This window comes from Scomber scombrus, chromosome 16 (assembly GCF_963691925.1).
Source record: "Scomber scombrus chromosome 16, fScoSco1.1, whole genome shotgun sequence".
Classification (NCBI taxonomy): Eukaryota; Metazoa; Chordata; class Actinopteri; order Scombriformes; family Scombridae; genus Scomber; species Scomber scombrus.
The window spans coordinates 27681502-27693102 of NC_084985.1; the positions used below are offsets into that span (position 1 = coordinate 27681502).

The 11601-nt window shown below is 38.1% G+C and overlaps 1 protein-coding gene across 1 annotated transcript; it reads left to right on the top strand.

Annotated features, from left to right (window-relative positions):
- Positions 1–2573: 2573 nt before the first annotated feature.
- thap7 (THAP domain containing 7) lies at positions 2574–7342 on the top strand. The gene is made up of 5 exons (XM_062435480.1): positions 2574–2627; positions 3726–3805; positions 3891–4028; positions 4482–4592; positions 5861–7342. Exons 2-5 carry the CDS (start codon positions 3726–3728, stop codon positions 7251–7253), a joined length of 1722 nt encoding a protein of 573 aa, XP_062291464.1. The 5' UTR covers positions 2574–2627; the 3' UTR covers positions 7254–7342.
- Positions 7343–11601: the final 4259 nt, after the last annotated feature.

Here is an 11601-nt window from a genome sequence, read left to right on the forward strand (position 1 = left end):
GAGAGACAGGGAGCGCCGGGACGCCGGGGAGCTGAGCCGGCAGCCGGAGAGGAGCGGCCGGTCCAGCAGCCTGTCACAGCCCACTCTGCCTACATCACGACCCTGGAGCTCCGTGCGGTACATACACTATCCTCATCTTAACATACTGAGACACGTTCACCGTTAACTGCCCCGTGCTGCTTCCAGCTGAGTGTGTGCAGGCTGTGTGGCTGTGTGTGTGTGTGTGTGTGTGTGTGTGTGTGTGTGTGTGTGTGTGTGTTGTGGGACGTGCTCTGATTTACAGCCCGCCTCCTCTCTCCTCCTGTCAGTGATCCATGGGGGGAGGGAGGATGGGATGGGGACAATGGCGCACGGCGGTCAGAGACGGGAGGAGTGGGGGGGGACCCAGACAGTGATCATCCAGACTGAAACACAGCAGGGGCTCACCAGATCAGCTCTGACACACACCTACCAGGGGTTTCATACAAATTGGCTACAGTAGATCAGGGGATCCATATAACCTAATGAGATAAATGCTGTTTAAACTCTAGAGCAGGATAAATATATTAGTAGTCACTAAGTGGCTGTTGACAGAAGATGCATGGACTGAAAACACACTGAGAAAAAGGAAAGCAATCCATATCTTTTTCTGTAATAAAGAAGTTTTATTAAATATAAAATCCTGAAGAGATGAGAACTGAGATCATATAATAAATGTGGTTCATTCAGTAGCCTATGTAATGCACAGACTGCAGAGAAAGTGTGGAGTCAACATTATTCTAGGTTTGATTCCCATTCTGGAGGTGGCTCATAGTCTCCCACAGCAGATAGGAAGGTAGTCACATTGTGAAAATGTTTTCTCTAGTTAGCCAAGTCAAAAAAAGGCCCTCAGTAGAATGTGAATGATGTCGGTATGAACATGCACACTACTACTAAATACACAGTGCAGGAATATGGTGGCCCTGAGGGGTCAAAACACAACATTTCATAAAACACAATGATGTTTCACAAAACCGAAAAGGTATCGTCCACAATTCAGAACCCAAGTCATGAAGAAGTAAACCATGATCATGGATGTATATGAGACTCTTATAATACATGACAGACTGTATTCAGCCCTGTCTATTTGAAAATATGATCAACTATGACAAAATTGCAACATCAAATACAATGAGCAGGAGTGTAATAGTGCAAGTGGAAATATGATTTCTCTCAATATAATGACACAATTGTGTTTATTGAAGTAATTCACAAGCTGTAAAAATGTTGATGTTGAAGGTTTAAGTAAAATAGGTTTAAGATGAACATGAAAACCCAAATCTAGCTTTTAAAGAGTCAGAAAATAAAGAAAAGATATAAAATAGATTTTAATCTATTAGTCTGCTTTATCTGTCACTGCTGGTTATTGTTATTGTTCACAATAACTAACATCATAAACTGCCAGCAGTGTCATTCTTTGGTAGATGTGTGTTTTGTATTTAATGGAGTAAAACATGCACAAGTCGTGAGTAGTGGAATGAAATGTGGCTCACGATCTCCTCCATCAATCTGACTTCAACCAACACATGGAAGCTTTTCCACAGAGAGCGAGACCAACAGCCTCAACTGACTGTTCATACTGAATAATGAAGCAACTCTATTTTGCAAAAACTTTAATTCACATGAATCTGGATGTGATCATTATAATATAATTAGTAATAACAATCATGTGTATATGACACCATGTCTACAAACTGCAGGACTGTGAGTGAAGCTGAAGATCATCATGCTTTGTGTACTTCTTCTCAGCTCGCATCATTTCTTTCTTTACTGATAAATGATGTCACTATTTCTGTGACGTAAATTAATTAGGGCATCCAAAAGTTCCCAGTAAATGATAAATGATTACATTTGACATTATTAAATTGAATCAGTGTATGAACAGCACTTTACTGTTGACGCTGGTTTAATCTTTATAAACTTTATATTGGTTGTGGCTCTGGACTTGAGGTCCGGGCCCCTGTCACAATATAAACCAATCACAAGAGAGGAAAGAAGACTTAAACCATGTTTCTGCAACACAAATCTGTATCTGTATTTTAAACGTATTTGTCATGTTAGCTTTTTTGTGAAATATTGGATCATCTAAACAGTTATTTAAATGAAACGATGTGTGAAGTTTTGAGGGGAAACGTCTCTTTGGTGGAAATACTATCAACTCATAGACTTCTGAAATATGTCAATGAGACATAATTACACACTGAGGTCAAACACAAAGCTTCACAGTCACTCATTTAATCAAAAGTAATGTGTTTATTGAGTTATATTTTATCATAAAACACATTCAATCTGAAATGTAAATGTAGCCTACAATTAAAATGATCAGTTAAACAATGAAAGATCAGTGTAACAATTGACTTAAAACTGCATGTGGTTGTATATTAATGCATTCAATATAATAAATGATAGTTGAAGTGAGTGTGTTTGTTTAGTGATGTGTGTTTGTTCTCAGCTCTTTGCGTTGTCGTATATTCGAATACTGTTTAGATGTGTGCTGCATTTTTTAAATAAAGTTTTAACTTTCAAAAAAAAGAGGAGGAGGAAAACTAGGAAGAAGGTGGAAGAAGAACAGATCAGCCATCTTCGTGAGGTCGAAAAACCGTGCAGTGGTAATATATTTAGCATTATTAATCATCATATCATCATGCACTGTGTTTGAAATACACTGGTAATAAGACTAAACAATGGCACGAGCCATGTGCATGACGTTCACGAGCGGTTAGCTTGTCGCTAGCTCGTGGCTAGCTTGTTATATAAGCTACATTAGCTGGTAAAGTCAAGCAGCAGACGATGAATGATAATAAGTGTTATTAAACGTTTCATTGTATGTTCTCTAAACTTAATGTGAGTAAAGTGATAGTTTAATATCAAGTTGTTACTCTTGAGAATCACATGAGCTTAAACCAATCATCACTACGTCCATTAACACAAGCTACACGTTTAATACTACACAATGACGTGTGTGTTTTCATTCCCAGTCATTCTCCATGGAGTTAACAGAAACATCACACTGTCTTCACGTAGAGACACTAAAAAAAGATGTCAACTTTTTTTCCCCTTAACTTTATTGCTGAAGTGAAGAGCAGCATTGAAAGAAGGGAACAGTGCCATCAAGTGACCGTAACGTTACAAAAAAGCAGCAACACACATAGAAGCAAGAGTCACAACTAAGACAAATAATTAGAAGTGAGTGAGAAAGTGACCCGTGCAGAAAAAAAGAATTAGAAAGTAGTCCCATGAAATGATCAGCTGTCTGGAACATCTAGTTGATTGAGCAACACAGCAGTGACTATCACTAATCAGCACCAGATATGGTCATTCAAAAATAATTACCATCAAATATGACTTATAGTACCTTTTAAACCAACGAAATAAGTTTAATAACCATTCAAGACCTCAAACCTGATAAAAGATAAATAGTTCATACAGTTTGTCCACCATGATGAGTAGTTGCATGTTGCATGTGTTAGTACCAACTGTCATGAAATGCATGCTATGAGATTGTTGAGAGAGTTAGAAAATCAAACCTGGAACATACTAAACAAACCTGAGTTTCATGAAAATTACAAAGCAGTGTTTTAGTCAAAATTCTCAAACAGAATGTTCTTTGTCTTTCATTACTTCATGTAATCATTACTTCACATAAATGACACATGTCAAAACATTTATATTTGACTACTATTTTCTGCTCTCTGCATCACTTTCAGATGCCCAGACATTGCTCAGCAGGCGGCTGCAAATCTCGGGACAACCGTGATACTCGTAGTGGTGGTATCACCTTTCACAAGTGAGCATTTTACACAATTTTAAAGGTTTTAGGACATTTTACATAACATATACTTCTAATAATAATTTGTCTTCGTGATGGCCAGATTACCAAAAGGAGCAACTAGGAGGAACCTTTGGATCAGTAACTCTCACCGTACAGACTCCTGGGATCCTCAGACTGACTTTGTCTACTTTTGTTCCAAACACTTCACCCCAGAGAGCTTTGAGCTAACTGGAATCAGGTGTGTAGACTCAGAGTTCAGCGGTCATATCATTCTTGTGTTATTGTAGTTATGGTGTTGTATTGTCACGTTGTATTTACTCTGCGTCTGGCTTCACTCCTGTTTAGACAGATTGGCTAATCACGACTGTTTATCTAATACGTGGCAGATTTGATATGATGACTGTACAGAGGAGCACCATTGAGACATTGATGTGGAACAGTCAGTTGAATCCACTATAACAACAGTATTAAACAAACCGGACTGGACATTTTTTCTGCAGGCCAAGTTTTGGTCTGAGCCTGTTGATAACACCCTGTAGAAATCCAAAATGAACTGAAAGGCCTTACACTAATTTACATTTATGAATTGGTCTGGCAATGTCAGGCTACTATTATTGACAGTTGGTGCAAAATATGTCGCTGATGGTTTCAAAACAGCAGCCTAAAATCTGTTTGACCTTTTCACTCACAGTGGGATCAGAAGACTGAAAGAAGATGCACTGCCTACAGTGTTTGATTACACTTCAACAACCAGAAGCAAAAGATCAAAAAACCCTCCGAAACAAGAAGATGTTCCTGTCAGGTAAACAGAACGGATACAGAGCCAGAGTTTGGAAGTACTCATCAACCTTGTTCAGCAGTTCATGAGCCTCACTTGTGTGCTGGCTCAAGACTGAGTCTAAAAGTTAAGCTTGTAAAATGATATTGAGATATCATTTCACATATAACATGCCAATCTGTTCATTATTGTCTATTAATGCCTCTTTTCTGGCAGCAGTGGATTTATTTTTAACATGCAGGCAAAGCAGAATCTTAAAAGTACAAGCAGACCCTGTTCAGTTTTTACGAGTTGTTCCTGCAGTGTTTATTTGTACTGCACTTTTTTTCAACAAAGTGCCAAAATATTTTACAGTTAAAATAAGACTGAGAGTCTGGCTGGGCAATATATCGATATGATATCGATGTCATGATATGACACTAGATATTATCTTAGAATTTGGATATTTTGATGAAGATTGTTCTAGCTGTTCTATTATTTGCCTTTACCCACTTTGTCATTATATCCACTTTACTGATGATTATTTATCAAAAATCTTATTGTGTAAATATTTTGTAAAAGCATCAATTGTCATCTCTACAATATTGTTGCGATATCAATGTCCAGGTATTTAGTCACAAATATTGTGATTGTGATATTTGATTTTATCTATAGCCCTACTGACACTTAGGTCCCTAACCAGAAATGAACCAGGGACGTCAGGGTGATATGTTGTGTCTCTTAAACACGAGGCCACCAGGATGCCTCAGAATTTGCAGCCTTTACTGTTATTTTTTGGTAGACTTACTGAACACATGATCCTGTTTGACTCTGAATTTGATTGCTACTGCAGTCGTTGAAACACTTTGATTAGTTGAACTAACCTATACTGTCTCCACCAGTGCCTAAGAGTCAGCCAGGCGCTGCCATTTGTGTTTCAGTGTTTGTGTGGAGAAAGTTTGGGGCCTTAGACAGCAGCACTCTCCAGTACACACTTAATAATGTTTTTAATTCATGACTTTATCACACCAGAGGGGAGCTTAATCACATTGTGGAGCAAGAGAAAACAACAGTATAACCACAACAATATACAGTACTGGCCTGCAGTTATTATACAAGTAGAAGCTGTAAGATCTAATGTTAGTGTTAGCCCAGGAACCTCACAGCGATACAAAGTACACTATACTGCATTAGCTGTCATACTGATAGAGTACTAACAACTGGATGTGAACATTTGTCACCTGTGTGTCATACCTGTCATACATTACAGTCATGTGTGTATGTTCTACCATGTGAAGGAAACACTAATGGAGCCTGTATCTTTATTTGTTCTGTAGGAAGCGTCCGCGCTCAGGTAAGCCGAACACTCAGCAGGAGAAGGAGGGTCAAACTACAGAAGAAGACACAGTCCAGAGGTCAGCGGCAGCAGCTGATGAGACTAATGACGACACACCCGCATCTTCTCAAGAGACAGCAGAGGTGGAGCAGCTCTCACAGCAAGAACATAGCTCTTCACCACCACCAGTGTCTCGCTCTGTCTCCCCATCACGCTACATGAGGCGCCTGCCGCCTCCTCCAGGCTTCTACCTGCCCAAAGAGCACAGCTATGCCCAGCTCTGCCCCCTGCTGTGGAGAAGACGTTACGACCAGGCTATCGACTGCTTAGAGAAGGCTTTACGACAGCTCCACGCAGCCAGACGAAGGGAGAACCGCCTGCGCAGCACTATGCTGAGGCTCCGTGACAAACGGCTGAAGCACACTCTGCTCGTATCACGAGACGGTTCTAAGGACAGAGGGAGCTGGACACCAGGAGAGGAGAACAGATCAGGCAGAGGAGGTCACAGCCTGGACAGTGAGACTGATGCTAAGTCTGAAGACACAGGGTTATTTGAGGACAGATTTGGGGATCAGATGGAATTTGTGGGTCGTTTTCTTGCAGATACCAACAGCTGGTCTGAAGAGGAGAAAGGTTGCTGCTCTTACTGTGGAAGAGGGCAGGTGCAGGGTGATGGGGAGCCAGCACACAGGGTTTCAAAGACAAGGAAAGATGCTCAGCCAACAGTGGAGGAAGACTCTCTGATGATCCAGAGAGGTGTGGAGACTGTCACCTGTGACACAGCTGAAAACAACAAAGAAATACAGATAGTCAGACTGGACAGATCTCCTGGTAAAATAGTAGAAACCAGTGACTCAAATGTAACAAATTCACAGGTCCTGCTCCAAACTCAAGTTCTCCAGCATGTGAATCCTGCTGCAGTGTCTCTGTGTGGTACTGGTGAGCAGAGTGTGCAGTTTTTAGGCTCTCAGCAGGAGCTGCTGCTCTCTGACATGTGTGAAACAGAGTCTGAAAGCATGGGTCAGGATCATCATGTGGACCTGCAGCAGCAACAGCTGTTTTGGATACAGGACGACGCAGATGGACAGGTCATCCTGGTTCCCGTCCCTGCCAAAGATGGATTACAAAGCTTTCTGAATATGGAAGGAGTTGCTGACGAAGCACAAACCATACTGGTGTCAGAAGTAGATCTGAAAAGAGACTTTGGACTCCTGACAGAGAACAGCGGTGAAACAGTGTGTGATGATGAACAAGGGGACCAGAATTCTGTTATCAACAGCACATCAGTGGAAATGAGAGATGTGAGGGAGAAACTGAAAGAACATCTGGAAGGGTTTCACCTTCAACTGAGCACTGAGTTCATAAACTGACAGTATGAACACTGCAGACTGTATGTTCACTAATCACTTTAACAGTCACTGTGAGATTACAAGATCTCCTTTTTCAAGGGAGTCCTGGAACTTTGTTTCCCTCCATTAAATAACTGAAAGATGAATTTGTGTCAGTCTTTTCTGCCAGTAGAAACAGTAGAAACAATAAGATACACACTCAATAGTTTTTGGTGTGAAATATCTTCTTCCTCTGTGCCATAGAGCTCTGTTGTTCTCCAGAAACCTTTAAAAACACATCACTGAGCCACACTCTTACACAGGGTGACATCGTCTTCTATTACCATGAACACACACTGTCCTTTCTTTTGAGTTCCACACAGAATTGTCACTTTGATTATACTGCCACCTTGTGGTTGAGCAGCTTCCCACAGCTCATTAAAAGCAAGCTGCTCAAACAAGTTTATTAGAATTCAACTTCCTCATAGAACTGGGACACTTCCAAAACCTTAATTACCTCACTGTGGAAAGAAGAATAATGAGTTACAAAACAATAAGACCATAGCTCCTGGTTATTTAACTAACTATATGAGAGTCTCATCAGACGTCATCATAACTATAGGTTTACAAACAACATTGTTTTCAGATTCAACAGTTCTGTGGAGCAGATCTCTAGTGTCTCTGAAGAAACAGTGCTTTTAACCCTTTATCAGGCAAAAAACTATATTTGGTAACTTCTGTAAACATCCAAAATATCCTCCCCATGCCTCTCTGTGAGGTTGTAGAACCATGTGGATTTTTATGTATAGACTTTTTGGAAAATATTTTATCCCGGACCGGTCGAGGAACCACATATGGTAACTTCATTGACTTTGATTTGCAACATAAACATTTTGAAAAAAGTCACAAAAACAAAAGAAAGTCATGTAATATCACCCAATAACTCTGAAGGGTTGACATTTTGAATTTCCCTATGAAGGAAATTTGTATGGTTGATGAAAACCCAATTATGAGTTTGTTTTACTTGTCTGATTTTTCCTGTTTTTGTTTATTGTTATTGCATTTGTTTTAACCACTCTTGCCCGACTACCCCCGTTTCCCCTGAGAGGATGGAACAATGGAAATGAGCTTTATTTTGTATTTTTATCCTCACATATAATTGAGTAGTAAGCCATGACTGAGTGACTGCAGCCTTGCATGTTCTTTTATTGTTGTCAAATAAACATCTGTCTAGAAATACTCACCAGAGCACCAAATGTGGATTCATCCGCTGCTGAAAATAGTCCCCAACAAATGCACTATGTCCTCCTGTTTGAGTAACGTGATCAAAACTACAGTGACCAGCTGTTTTAAGAAATTACTCAGTTTTTACACAACAGCTCTGATATAAATTCTACATCTATTAAGTTTGTTGTCAGGAAGGTGATAATTCAACTTTATTAATTATTATCATTTATTTAATTATTGAGGTCATACTGGTTGATGGTGGTGTATAAGGTTGGATTAACATTGACAATATTAACAAAAACTGAAAATGTATAAACTTCAAAAAATTGAAGAATTGATATCAAAGCTGTTGTATTGGATTGAATTAGATAGCACAGGTGTACCTAATAAAGTGGCCAGTGAGTGTATATTTTACCTCTTAATTTTAAAATGTGTCCGCTTTTAAAGAAATACTGTGTGGCTGATAGAGAGCAGTGAAAAGTGTGATTGTGGCTGTTGCTGTGTTGCTGTAAAGAAATATAAAGCTATAAAGCTAGACTAGCACTAATATTAATATCCATTAAATTAGCTGTTAATGGATGAAGTTTGTGTTCCAGGCTTGTTTCTGAGCAGTATTTCTCTCATTTCTACATTCTACATCTCTATTTTTTGTATGCAGTGCCTTCCATGGAACATGGGAAAATGAAACATCTGTTAAACGTTTTATTTCCTTGTCCCCCAAATGTACAACACACCCTGTTTAAAGACAGTTGCCAGTTGGTGACAGATTATTTATTTCAGCCATTAATTAAGTAAAGAAACTGAAGGTTGATTTTTTTTTATTTTTTATTTTTTGCAGTACTGATTCCTGTTGCAGGCTGGAGTGTAATATGCAAAAGTATCCTTTGAGACATTTTCAGTTAATATTACTATGAGTCACTGTCTAGTTATCACTGTTGTGTGAATGATATGAAATACCTGTGAGTTTAATCAGGTGTGACACATCTGATAACTGGGTGAGGCTGTTTGGCCAACATTTATTACTCAGTTATTGTTGAGAAAATCAGGAAGTGGAACAGTGTTCACTGTCTACATGTTTATACTTCCACTGTGCCTAACCCTAACCCTTGTTTTATGGGGAATGGAGAGGAACTTTTCACCTAACAAATGACCATGTTAACCCTAACCCACAGCTGAACAGAACAGCAGATCTGTAAGCTTTTCCTTCATCATAATAATAATAATCAGTAAATGCTCCATTAACTGCCACTTAGACAGATTCTTCCATACAACCAGCACACTAAAACACACACACACACACACACACACACACACACACACACACACACACACACACACACACACACACACACACACAAAGAAACAAACACATACTGTACAAACACAGAGAGGGAGGAGTTTGGCATCTAAAGAAGGATAATAAATATATATATATATATATATATATATATATATATATATATATATATATATATATATATATATATATATATATATATATATATATATATATATATATATATATATATATGTAAAAAGTAATAAAACCTGAATATTCATGTTTTTTAGACCCAGGCTGTAACATACACCATTTCATAATCTTCCCTTACCTATTTCTAGTGCTGACAAACAAAAAACACACGTTGGACATTTGGATGTGACACTATAGAGGATCAACTGCATGAAAAGACCTCAGATTTCAGATGTATGACTTTCTATCATGAAGCATCCTGTAATGTTAGCTACTGTTGAAGGAACACAGTGGGCTCCAGCGGACCAGAGTGCTCCTCACTTACCTCAATGACTTTCCAAACACTAATATTAATAATAATTAGTTAGAGGTTGAGTGGATGGGGTAACACCGGCATACTTCTTCTCAAATGTCCTTCCCCTTTTGTTATAATTCTGAGATCCTGATCTTTTAATTATGAAATCTTTTCTCACAGTTATAGTAAGACATTATTATGAGACACATAAGTCATCATTTCCACAAGCTGTTTTCTCTGTTTGTGGTGTTTGTTGTTGTCTTGTTCAATCGCCTTGAAAGCTCTGATTCTGTAAAGTATTGAGGTTAAGCCAACCAGTGTAATTACCAGTGTGAGTGTTTACACAACTAAAGATACAACCAGTTCTATTCAAAATATGCTCCTCTGATTTTAACACATCAAGATCAGGTTTCTGGTTAAGGATAATCCTTAAGTTGTATTTTTGATTTTTATTATTATGTATTGAGAAGAATATACATTATTATAAAAAAAGAACATTAAAGCAACCAGTCATTCCAGTTCATATATAAAAACATTTAAAAATCGAATGAAGATTATGAAGAAAGCAATTATAATTTCAATAGAAAGACAGAAAAATAAAGTAAAGAAATAAAAAGGAAAGGCATACTGTAAGTGATAGACTTCTTCAATTAAAACAATTCTGAACAATAAATGGACCTCCACTGCCTTACATCTCAACCTGATATGATACACTAGCTGCTTCCTGCTTGTCATTTGTAATGTGTACTCAACCTATTCTTCTATTCTAATGTATATTTCAGTGTAATACTGCACATAATGCAATATTGTGATGCTGAACAATCCTCATTTAGCCTATATATTCTATGTTGTTATGAGATCCATGGACTAGTGACCCTTATACTGTATGACTGCACTTAATAAAAGCAAATAAAAAGAACACATTTTGATAAAAGATCAACTTTTCTTATTTTATATACAATATAGAGGCTCAAAATAATGTTTTATATCAATAAAAAAAAAAAAATAACCCTGATGATGTCACAGTGATGTCATCTGGGAGAAAAATGAATAGAAGATGTAAAAGAGTGGATGTTCTAGAAGGTTTTAACTCTGATCATTGGTTTCAAAATCTAACAGAATCAGATTAGATTAGTCATGTTGAGGAATATCTTCAAAATGAAATCAATGCTGTATTTTAGTGACAGTCAAATCACTCACTCAGTTATTCTAACTGTTTACTTTATCTGAACAGTGAAGCAGAACAAAGTGATTCTCACACATTAGTAAGCTTCATTGCTCTGCCAAATCCATTTCATCTACTATCAATCACATACAAGGATTTTTTTTAAATATCTGATGTTGGAGTTTATACGTGAACTTCACATCCCTTACTGTCTGGATAAACAGACGTCCAG